The 12,700-nt window shown below is 42.5% G+C and overlaps 1 protein-coding gene across 3 annotated transcripts in view; it reads left to right on the top strand.

Annotated features, from left to right (window-relative positions):
• The window catches only part of LOC147121216 (ribosomal protein S6 kinase alpha-5-like), a 127,937-nt gene extending 121,606 nt beyond the window's left edge, over nucleotides 1–6,331 (top strand). For all 3 annotated transcript variants that reach the window (XM_085981365.1, XM_085981364.1, XM_085981366.1), the window contains 3 exons: nucleotides 1,484–1,640; nucleotides 1,867–2,018; nucleotides 3,093–6,331. In XM_085981365.1, coding sequence (XP_085837491.1) covers nucleotides 1,484–1,640; nucleotides 1,867–2,018; nucleotides 3,093–3,359 — 576 coding nt within the window. In that variant the 3' untranslated portion in view covers nucleotides 3,360–6,331. The remainder of the gene's footprint in view (nucleotides 1–1,483; nucleotides 1,641–1,866; nucleotides 2,019–3,092) is intronic.
• The last annotated feature ends 6,369 nt before the right edge of the window (nucleotides 6,332–12,700 follow it).

Raw genomic sequence — 12,700 nt, 5'->3', positions numbered from 1 at the left:
CAACTTGGATGGTTTGAGTTTTGATTACGTAGACAACATTGGCTATGTTGAAATAACAACAGAAAATGCTGGAAAAACTCAGCAGGCCAGGCAACATCCGTGGAGAGAAATTAGAGCCAACATTTCATGTCAAAACCCTTTATCAAGACTAAAGAGGCACAGGGAATGAAATAGATTAAGAGGCCGGGCTGGGAGAGAACAAAAGAGAAGAGACATTAAGAGGTATTCAAAACGAGACGAGATGGTGATAGGACTAATGGAGACAAAAGACAGCTCTAGATTAGGTGTGAAATGCGCTGGCAGAATGGGAGACAGCTGCCATGTGGGAGAGAGGAAAAAAAAGTAAAGGGGGGGGGGGGGAAACCAAAACAAAGGTGTGGATAAAAAAAGTGAAAATGTAATAGGGGCCGAGGTTATGGTCTGAAATTGTTGAACTCGATATTGAGTCCGGAAGGCTGTAAAGTGCCTAATCGGAAGATGAGGTGCTGTTCCTCGAGTTTACGTTGAGCTTCCGTGGAACAATGCAAGAGGCCAAGGACGGTGAGGTCCGAGCGGGAATGGGGCGGTGAATTAAAATGACAGGCGACCGGAAGCTCGGGGTCACCCTTACGGACTGAACGGAGGTGTTCCGCAAAGCGGTCACCCAATCTGCGTTTGGTCTCCCCAATGTAGAGGAGACTGCATCGTGAGCCTCATCTTCCGATGAGGCACTTTACAGCCTTCCGGACTCAATATCGAGTTCAACAATTTCAGATCATAACCTCGGCCCCTATTACATTTTCACTTATTTTTTTATCCACACCTTTGTTTTGGTTTCCCCCCCCCCCCCCCCTTTCCTTTTTTTCTCTCTCCCACATGGCAGCTGTCTCCCATTCTGCCAGCGTATTTCACACCTAATCTAGAGCTGTCTTTTTTTTGTCTCCACTAGTCCTATCACCATCTCGTCTCATTTTGAATACCTCTTAATGTCTCTTCTCTTTTGTTCTCTCCCAGCCCGGCCTCTTAATCTATTTCATTCCCTGTGCCTCTTTAGTCTTGATAAAGGGTTTTGACCTGAAACGTTGACTCTAATTTCTCTCCACGGATGTTGCCTGGCCTGCTGAGTTTTTCCAGCATTTTCTGTTGTTGTTTCGGATTTCCAGCATCTGCAGTATTTTGCTATTGGCTATGTTGCATCCCTTGGCCATCCAGATTAATTGGTCACTGCAAGATTTATAAGTGGCGAAGGGAAAATAAGTGGCAGATTTACTGTTCTGTTAAATTGTTACAGGATATAGTAGTCTGACCAAGAATTGGAAAAACTTGTTTCTGACACTGACTAACAAGTGTCAAACAACTTTGGGACATGAATTAACAATCATCTGATTAGAAAGGCTATCTTTAAAACAGATTCTTCCTCTTATATCACCCACATTTTTTAGTGTATGCTCCACTGCTTAAAATGTAGTCCTTTATAATGCATGTGTATTTTGTTGTATTCTAGTATACAATGTTGTCAGGACAGATCCCATTCCAAAGTATGCAGAGAACGGTAATATCAAGTACTGATGAAATAACAAGAACAATAAAGGAGGGAAACTTTTCACTCGCAGGGGAAACCTGGAACAGTGTTTCACAAGAAGCTAAGGAACTTGTACAAGGTAATGTGCCCTTCAATTTTTACCATTCAGAGCAAATAAATTGCTCAGTGCTGTAACAAAACACATTTATATAATTATTTTTCCTCTCTAAATTGCTAATAATTAAATAGTTAATTTATTGTTTATATATAAACATAGACTAGCGAACAATTTTTTTAAATGTGTTTATTTGGAAGCTTTGAAGTAATATTAGAATGATGCTTCATATAATTCCCCAACACTACAGGTTTGCTTACTGTGGATCCAAGCTCTCGTCTGAAGTTATCCAGCTCAAGTTTCAACAACTGGTTTCATAACAGCCACTGCTTCTCTAATCCATTGATGTCTCCAAACCTTCTTCAATCTTCTGCCAACAGCTACTTCAAGGCTACTTTTATGGTAAGATCTTCAATCAGAAACACTAGTTAAACTAATCTCGAGTTATATTATTACAATAATGTGTAGGCATTAGATTGTCAATTTAGTCCAATGCAAAGCTCTTTTAAAAAAAAAAAAAAAAGAAGTAATTTTGAAGGTTTTCAAATGTCATATTCTGCTGATTTTGGAGTAAACACAAATCACAGTAATAAAACTACCCAAATGTCAGGATTAACTTGAAACTTTATTTCCCCCCGCCCCGGTACAATCAATTGTAGCTTTTCGATACATTTCAAAATGTGACTAGGTTCCCCACAGTTTCTCAGCACCTTTACCCAGCGAGTAGCTGAGCCCTACAGATTAGGAAAGTCTGAGGTTTTATCCTCAGTCTGTACTGAGGTAGCTGTTAGCTAGGACAGCAGTAGGGATGCTACATTTGGTGTTGGCACCCTGGGTTAGAGTTGGGAAAATTAACCTGCTGGAAGTGTATGTGTGTAGACACTGGGTAAGGAGTCAATTGGATTTAACTGTGAATAAACTAGTAACGACTGTTGATCAGATTTGTTCATGAATAATAGCCACTTGTATGAGGTACTGGAGGGTGCCTGGCACCTTTTGAACTGTACCCCAGCATAAAGTTGAAGACCTTCAGGAGGGGAGGGGAGAAAATTGGCAAGGCAAAAAAAATGTTTACGGTATTTTGCTTACCTTGTTTTCTGTGTTTCTTGGGTCACACCACATCCATTTTAGAGATGGGAGCATCTTTGGAAAAATTGGCAACTGGAAAGAAGCTGTAATTGGAGCCTGTTTCCAACCAATCATCTAATGGCAGAACTGTATTGATTGACCTGACCACATCTATGATGTGACCATGTCAGTCCTTGACAATGTTATCAAAGTTGGACAAGATAACATTTTCTGCATTGTGAACAGTTAGTACTATTAATGAAATAAATTAACTTAACACCATCATCCAGCAGTTCTCAAATGCATTTAGCTAGAAAACCTTTACAAAATTACCTTATACTATGTTACACTTCTTAGTATTGATAGCATATTCTAAATGTTTTTTTTAAATGTTACTTTCTTATTTAGGCCTTTAATAAGTGCAAGAGAGAAGGATTTTTCCTCCAAAGTGTTGAAAATGCTCCTTTGGCAAAAAGGCGAAAGATGAAGAAAAGTAGCATAAGTACAGAGACTCGGAGCAGCTCTAGTGAAAGCTCAGTATCTTCCTCATCCCAGTCTCATGGCAGAGCATCTCCTACATATATTGTCCAAGTTCCTTTACCAGTAAAGAAATCAGAGTGTGTCTTCCAGTTTTCTGAAACCTTGAATAGCAGTTTCAAAGATACTTCTGTCTAGCTAGTGTAATAACAATCTTCAAGTATTTATTCCTTTTCAAGATTGATTGATTGATTGGCAGCTGTACCTTCAGCCACCTGGGCCCTACACTGTGGAATTCCCTCCCTAAACCCCTCTGCTCCTCCACCCTCCCTCCCTCCCTCCCTCACTCTCTCGACTTGCACCTCCCTGCGCCCTCTCCCTCTCCCACCCCCTTCAACCCCTCCTGCACCTTCCTGCCCCATCTCCCTCTCCCTCTCCCACCCTTTCCTGCACCTCCCTGTCCTCCATTAAGAACCTCCTTCAAACCCACCACTTTCACCAAGCTTTTGGTCTATTTGCCCTTGCACCTCTGTGAAGCACCTTGGAACATTTTTCTACATCAAAAGCGCTATATAAATGCAAGCTGTTGATTGTATGTAGTCTTTTTAATGACTTTATAAAGGGCTTAGTGAAATCTTCATTAGATTTCTTGTTATAAATTGTTTTGAAAATATGATAAAGCATTCTTGTACATTATCCAAACTAAGACTAAAGCTTGTTTTTTGATACAGAAAGAACAGCTTTAAGTATGCAAATTTGAATAACTACGAGTTGCTCACAGTCAAAAAGTAGAGCTTAATGGTGAAGAGCTGGCGGATTGTCTGGTGTGTTTCTAGTGTGAAGGTGAATCATTTCAAGCTTGTATTGTGTGTAGCTGTAATGCCTGTTTTGCCTGGGTGCAATGTCTATCTTACTGTTTGATGTTGGTAGGGAATTTTGATGTCTGACCTGTAGAAAGAGTGGAATAAAGATATAGAATAGGAGATTTTTCCCATGAACATCTTCGGTGGCATAAGCCTATCGCAACTTGAAGAGCTGTTTAGTGGGGTGTGGGGGAGCGAGGGTAAGCAAATTTGAGGGCTGGGGACTGGGAGATAACGTGAGGAGAGTTGGGGTGAGATGGGCACCAGGTAGTAGATGTAGGGGGACAGAGTGGGATATTTATTAACTATGTGAGTGTCTGAGTGTGCCTGATGTTTTTAGCATTCTTTCAAATTAACATTATCAATATGATGCTTCAAAGGCTGTTGCTTTAGAGTCTAGAATTGTTGAAAATATTACAGCAAAATCACTGAGAAATAAACTACCTGATACCTGCCAAACAATGACTTTGTGGGAGAACTCAGGAGTGGCTGGTGCCATGGATGGAGTTTCCAGAATGGAGGAAAAGTAGCAGCCATGAAAAAGGGCTGGTTGTGGGGCTCAAGGATGTCGCATTTTGCAAACAGCTTCCCTGAAAGAGGCCATGCTCCCAATGGCAGTTTAATTTTGACGTTTTTGGCTTGTGCCAAATCACTATAATGTTGCTGTAAAGCAGATGGGTCTTGTTGGGCAGGAAGCAGGTGGGTTACGCCAGGCCTGGCAACATTGAGGGGTGAGGAGCTGGTTGAGCCATATCAGAAAGCATATGGATTGGGTCATGCAGTCGGGACTGGATAAAGAGATTTTTGTGTATGTCAAAAGTTGTTCTTGAATTTGAGAAAGCAGAGCATGGGCTGAGATTGATGGGCTGAGAGGGAGCTTGTGCATACACTGTAGTGTTGGGTGAGAATATAATTGTCTTCGGAATAGTCTGTGGGATAACATGGACTTTTTAAAGCAATTATATGAGTGAATCTTTTGTGCTGTTTGTAGGAAAGCAATGCTGGGCGGTGGACATAGATCTTACAAATGCACAAAGCTGAATAAATTCAGGATAGACAGCCCAGGGAAAGTATAGGTGCTGTGAAGAGGGGCAGAACTGAAGACAGCTGAAAGTGGGTGGACCTCATGGAGCAAAATTACTGGACAAATTTCCAACAGGAGATGGGTGACTTTATGGCGAAGGTGAAAGATTTTTGATGTGTGTTCGTTTTTATAGATTATAAATTGTATTTTTCAGGGTTATTCAGTGGGTGGCTCAAGCAACAATGTAGCTGTTGAATGAACAAAGAATTGTTCCAGTAATTTTATTGGTCTGTTTTTTGTGGTACTTGGTTTGTGAATGGTAGCTTTGAGAAAAATTTGAAGGATCTAATTGCTCAGTTTTTTCCTGCTTACTCATTCCTCATTGGTACTTTGTACCACTTTCAATTCATTCACATTTACTTGATTTGGTAATTTATCAGATAAGTGGTTATTTGAGCTAATTACAAAATGTGTTGCCTTACGGATGTGTGATGCTTTGAGGCATAACGCCTCTAAGGCCACACTTTCAGATGTGACACCTTTTGAAAGGCCTAATGCTATGGACGTGCGTTAGACGCAAGCATTTAATTATGTAGATGGTGAAACCTATTTAAGTAAACTGGGCAAAATAGTTTGAGTATAAGCTATTAAAATAAAGCAATAATGTATATTTGTTTTTTATAAATATGCACTGTGATGAATACTGTACTTCAAATATATTTTAAAACTCCACTGTAATAAATACTTATTTTCGTGAAATAAATTTCATTTCATATCCATTAAAGGGAAAACTGCTTCCATTACACTGATTATGTGCCAGTTATGTGAAAACTGGCAGGTTTTTTATAAGAAATTACACAAGACTTCAGAACTGTTCAAACTATTTATTTGAAAATAGCTTTAAACTGTTAAGCTCATTTTGGATTAATTTAGTAAAATATTCTAGCTGGTCTAGGAAAAGAATAGTCTTAACTGTTGATTGCAAACTATTTTCTATTCTGTATGTCTGTGATTGTTAATTGTTGTTAATCACACAGCTGCTTTCTGTAAAGAAATGAGATACCACCTTCCCAATATGCTCTTTCTCTGAATGTAATGCTTTGTTTTGATTTTTACATGGTTTCATTCCTTTTTGTGCTGTTCAAATTGAATTGTAAATTAATTTAGTTGCGTGTTCTGTTAAAGTGACTGGGTATAAGAAACAAAAACATTTCATACAACAAAATTGGTTTACACAGTGAAACAACTGCTTGTGTGTTTTACAATAAACTAGTTCAAGAACATTCACTTGTATGTTTTTTATTTTATTAACAATATCATTAGAATTTTATGCTGACTTAATTTCTACACCAATATTTACACAGAATTTGCTGCAATTATGTCAAAAGCACAGAAAGGCAATGTATTATATAAAAGGTGTCAAGATTTAAAACACCAGTGTGTAGTACTAGCAATTCACATTGCAGTGAAATGACCCCTCACCACCAATAATTAATTGTACAGTTTTTATTCAATTCAATTCAATTCAAATCGCTTTATTGGCATGACAAGGTACATCTTATGTTGCCAAAGCATCGAAAAACATTTATGGTTGAACACATAAACGCAGATCTATCCATACAGTGTATAAACAGATATATCCCTGAGTATATAAATATACATTCATATAATTTGTATATACTCTTTTCTTAGATTTAATGGTTGTCCCTCTGTTTATGGCAAGCTGTAACATAGTGTGCCGCTAAGGTTACACAATTTCTCTGTTCCCCTAGTAGGTATGTGAGTTTTTGGTCGTCATTCAAATTTCTGAATTCAGGGCATATTTTTGTGAATTTTGGGTAGAAATTCTCCCTGATGCCCTGATATTTTCCACAAGCTGTGAGGAAGTGCATCTCTGTCTCCACCACTCCCTGACTGCAGTGAGAGCATATCCTGTCCTCTCTTGGCAGCCGGGTCTGTCTGTGTCTGCCTTTTTCGATGGCCAGGCTATGTTCACTAAGTCTGTACATTGTCAAGGTTTTTCTCAGTTTGCTATCCTTTACCATGGTCAGGTATTCAGCATCCCTTGGGAATATTGTGTCCTACCACTTTGCTTTATTTTTCCCTGCCCCATCCCAGCTAAGAGGCTGACATACAACTCTTATTCCATGAGATACTCCATAACTATCATCTAGGAGGTGCTCTGAACTTAGCCCAGGACAAGTCTCTCCAATGTTTCTCTGTCTCTAGGGCAGTACCTGAACCCCATTTCAGAGAATCTCACAACTTGCCTTGTGGGGAACTTGCTTGTCATACAAGATCTAGTGCCACCTTGTTTCAGTTAACCTCTGTTCATATAAGTATATGTATATGTTAAAAAAGAAACACTTGATCCTCACAAGCCTACTTTTTTATATTTGGATTTTCAGTTGTATTATCTGCAGATATTAATTATAGTCTCTAAAAAAAGTAATACAATTGCTAGTGAGTCTTCCATTATACTGATTATAGTAAGTTGTAGGATTTGCTGTTTTGTAATGCTTAATATATCATTATATATTTAAATTGCTGAGTGGGTTGCAAGATTCCATTTTGAAATGCATTAAAAATTCTTATGTCAAGCGCTGTCTATGGAAAAATCCATTTCAAAATAGTCAATGTCTACCCGCAGTACCAGTTATGTCTGTAGATGGCGCTGCAATAGGTGATTGTAGTGTACTTTAGTATTCTAACCACACACTGGGCCATAATTTCCGATAGGAGGCTTCCTGCGTGCGGATGCCTCCTATCGGGAAAAAATCTACGCCCTAACCTGATGGGCTCCCGAGGTCTGGACACTTCCGCTCCTGGACCTCTCCACAGTTGAAATGCACAGGGACCGCGTATCCCAGGGGTGCATGGGGTTCGCAGGCGTCCCTGGGATCACATGGGCCAGGTGAGCCAATGAAAGTCCCGTTATAATTTGCCAGTTTTTATACCTTTCTAAGCTACAAATGACTAATCTAAATGTCTTTATAAGGTATGCAACTACCGCTTTGAATTACAATATGTGTGTGTATATAAACCAATGGGTAAAGTTATACTATTGATTCACATGGGTGAAGATGACTTAATTTCCATTATTCTATTCTCAAGTTCCCTACCTCTACTACCAAGCTGTGTTCTTTCTCAGCATAAAGGTGCAGTTGCTTATCTTAAATGTGGTTTCAAGGCCTTACTTTTAATGAATGGAGTCTTTCTCTTTCTCCCTAGTTTTGGCACACACGGAGCTTTTCTGCCTATCTGCTTGGTGAAGTTAGTAACCCTTTCTCACTCATGTCTCCTAGCAGCCTTACCACCAGATATCTGGCCGATCAGGACTCACCTACATTTTTGGTTTGATGTCCACATAACTATTAAAGTTCTGGCCAAGAATGTTAATCCTACTCTTTTATAGCAGGAAATAAATTAAGCGTAGCATTGAAATTGCACAGCATGGTTAACTGACAACACTATTTGTCTGATTTTGAAAGATAATTTTATTATCTCAGTTGCTAGACCCCAAGTATTTTCTCTTGTGTGCAATCAATGTCTTGAGTTTTGAAATCAGAAACAAAGATTAATCTATAATCCAAGTTTTACAGATTATATGCATCATCTACTTGTGCAGTTTGCATTAAGAACTGTGGGGCAATAATGCAATTTTTTTCAAATAAAATTTGCAAACTGGGAAGATGTTGCGTGATCAGATGTCACATGATCGGATGTCACGTGATCAGACCTCCAGGAATACGTCAAACCAGAGTTGGCAATCATATCTTCATTTGCTGTGTCCTTTCCACTGGGCAATCGATAAAGGTGTTTACCGTGGCCCCAGGCAATTTCTTTATTCTGGAATGAACTGCAAAGTGGCTTAACTTCACATGTTCCCTCTAATTGCCTTGAAAAATCCTATGGTATAAAAGCTTAATGCCATACAAACTTTGTCTGGAGCAGGAAGAGCCGCCTTAGACTTAAGGTCATCTGTAAGTCAAGCTGCAGTCACTCTGCCACTGCGTCTGCACTGAAGCAGAGGTGATGAACACAAGTCTCCTTGGATATGCCCAGATAGTACTGGTGTTTTCCGTAAACATAGGACATGGGGAGCATGCATACTACCTGAGGTACCTTTGCACCCGCAGATGATTTTCCATCATGAAGTGGTCCTCCTCATCCAGATCACGCAATAGTATGGGAGTTCACAGAATGAGTCTCATTCTCCCAACCTTGGGTGACCTATATTATCACTTCAATTTAATGACTGTGCAAAAAGGTACTAAGGTAACCAAAATAATCTTTGCAAAATGTTCAATGCACAAGCTGCAAAATGCTTGCAGACAACAAAGAAAATCCTCATTTAAATTAAAGCAATCTGCCTTTAAGAAGCAGTACGAAACAGCCTTGCTTACTCAGCATTCACACACTCAGCTTTTATGGATGGGGCGAAGACCGTGGGCAGAACCTCGCCCGAACTCGTGAAATTTGGCATTGAAGTTATCTTAAATATATCAGTCAGTTAAATGAAGCCCATACATGGCAGGACTACAGCCTCCTCTCCCCTTCCAAAATCGCCTATTGAAAAGGCAGGTGTGCTGAGCACTGTGTGAGCAAGGTAGCGAACCAAATTGTCAAACCCGCTGCCTACAAGGCATCCATTCCACTGCCAGAGTTTCACAAAATCAGAGCTGTAATGTTTGTGCAGTGGAGGGGAAGGTAGAGAGTAGGGGAGGGTAGCGAATAGGAGATGCTACAGAACAGAAGAGGGCACGGAGTGGCATGTAGCACAAGAGGGAGATAAAGTTACTCTTTGATAAAAAGTTGTTTTATGGTGTTTTAAAACTGTAGCGCCCCATAGTTTAAATGTTTCTCATGTATCAGAGGTTAAGTAGCCTACTTGCAGAAAAATATATATATTTATGTTTTTGCAGTGTGAAATCAAAATTCGTAACATTTTGTATGCTTATACAGTTGGTTTGTGCTCTGACTGTAAGTGGCAGTAATCCAGATATTTTAGTGGGTCAGAGGATGTGTACAGACCATTCATTGCTAAGACTTTTTTTCTTCCAGTGGAATTATAGTGTGGAGAACAAAATATTGTAGGAATGGCTAGATTCCTAACTAAAGGACTGAGGTCGAGTCAGTCTATCAACCAAACGATGTTTAATACTAATCAACAGAGTTTAAAACGAAAACACAGGAGAACTACATTACAGGTCTGTACTCTTTGCTGGCTCCACGAGGACTGGCTAGGGCAGCTGCCCAGCCTGACGTCATGATGTCATCACGTTTTCCCGCTGCTGGAGGATCACATGATCAACGTGATGACGTCATCGCGTTTGGTCTCATTCTTAAAGGGACCGCGCTATGTACATGCAATGATATGAACAAAGATACAGATTCATTCTGTAGCTAATAATTTGTTAAAGATAATTATGCACATTAGATCAGAGTCCCCCTGGTGGCTCCGCCACATGCGCCCCCTCACATGCGCCCCCCCCAGAATTGTCTTTAACAGTAAAAGTCAATCGACTAGGAGGTCTGACAAGCCTGTCAGAACGACTCCTGTATTCTTGGAGTGGACGTTGTTGAACAGCGGGCGGGCTGGCGGACGGAAGCCTTCGGTCTGGCGTGGATGCAGCGGGAGGTCGACCACGTCGTGGTGGCTGTGCAGTTTCTACTGGCTGGTCGATGTCCAGGTGTGCCGGTTTGAGACGGTCAATGGATATGCGGTCGGGTTTACCACCGATGTCTACAGAGAAACTCTTGTCGCCTGTCTCCAGTACGAGAAAAGTGCCTGTGTAAGGGGCCTTGAGCGGATCCCTATGGGCATCATGACAAATGAATACAAATTCAGCATTCTTCAGCTCCGCTGGTACGTGTGAAGATGGAAGGCTGTGATGCGAAGTTGGGATAGGCGCAAAAGCCCTGGCTGTTTCCCGGTGGCTGCTGAGTTGTGCGGCTGCGGACCACGGCTCAGTTGGAAGCGGCAGGAAATCCCCCGGTACACGGAGTTGCTGGCCGTACACTAGCTCCGTGGCGGACGATTGCAGGTCCTCTTTGGGTGCCGTGCGGAGACCCAACATGACCCACGGAAGCTTATCCACCCATCCGGCGCCTTGGAGGCTGGCCCTCAGCGATGCCTTTAACGATTTGTGGAAACGTTCGCACAAACCGTTTGCATGCGGGTGATAGGCCGTGGTGCAGTGAAGCTTGGTGCCGAGACCCTGGGCCACAGCGTTCCAGAGCTCGGAAGAGAACTGTGGACCGCGGTCGGAAGAAATGTCCACCAGAACGCCGAAACGTGCGACCCACGAGGAGAGGAATGCTCTGGCGACATCAGCGGACGTAGTAGACGCCAGAGGAACTGCCTCTGGCCATCTGGTAGTACGATCGACCATGGTGAGGATGTGTGTGAACCCCTGCGATGGTGGAAGCGGCCCGACGAGGTCCACGTTGACATGGTCGAATCGACGTTCTGGTACTGCGAATGTGGCCAATGGGGCCTTAACGTGACGTTGCATCTTAGACGCTTGACAGACGACGCAGGTGTTAGCCCAGTCGCAGATATCCTTACGCATTCCTCTCCAGACGAACTTAGCCGACATTAATTTTTGAAATGCCTTCATGCCAGGATGCGAAAGCCCATGGATGGCGTCGAAAACTTTGCGGCGCCAGGCGACTGGAACGATCGGGCGGGGATCTCCCATGGAGACATTGCAGAGTAACGAGGTGCCTGCAGCGTGGAATTGCACATCGGTCGGTTGGAGGCTAGAGGTGTCGGTGTGATACGCCTGTGTTTCAGGGTCGGATGCCTGATCGGTAGCCATGAGAGCATAATCGATGCCCAGCTGGACCGCCTGTACGGTCGCGCGAGAAAGGCAATCAGCTACCAAGTTGTCCTTGCCAGCTACGTGTTGGACGTCTGTCGTGAATTCTGAAATGAATGTTAGCTGTCGCTGCTGTCGAGCCGACCACGGTTCGGCGGTCTTGGCCATGGCGAAGGTCAGTGGTTTGTGATCTACAAACGCAGTGAAGGGACGTCCTTCTAGCAAAAAACGGAAATGGCAGATAGCCAGGAACAGCACCAGCAACTCCCAGTCGAAAGTGCTGTATTTGTGTTCGTTGCGCCGGAGTTGGCGGCTGAAAAATGCCAGTGGTTGCCACGTCCCGTTGACCCGTTCCTGCACAGCGCCTATGGCATAGTCAGAAGTGTCGGTGGTAAGGGCGATGGTGGCACCTGGCAGAGGGTGCGCCAACATAGTTGCATTGGCTAGAGCGGTTTTTGTGTTGTCGAAAGCGTTGTCCATTTCGACCGTCCAGGCTATTGTATCCTTTCCGGCCTTGCCTTTGAGGGCCTCGTAGAGGGGCTGCATGAGTCGTGCTGCCTTGGGCACAAAGCGGTGGTAGAAATTCACCATGCCCAGGAATTCTTGAAGAGCCTTGGACTGCGGCCTTGGGAATGCCGTAATTGCTTCGACCTTTGACTGCAGAGGAATTGCGCCTTCCAAAGTAATGTGGTGGCCCAAGAAGTCAATCTGTTGTAGGCCGAACTGACACTTGGCTGGGTTGATTATGAGGCCATGTTGGCTGAGGCGCCGAAAGAGGGTGCGGAGATGGCAGACGTGTTCCTCTTTGGTAGAGCTGGCTATCAGGAT

This window comes from Somniosus microcephalus, chromosome 3, assembly GCF_052327205.1.
Source record: "Somniosus microcephalus isolate GS21.2 chromosome 3, FLI_Smic_1.0, whole genome shotgun sequence".
NCBI lineage: Eukaryota > Metazoa > Chordata > Chondrichthyes > Squaliformes > Somniosidae > Somniosus > Somniosus microcephalus.
Note: the sequence above shows the minus strand (reverse complement) of the source record. Positions and strands in the feature narration are given on the sequence as shown.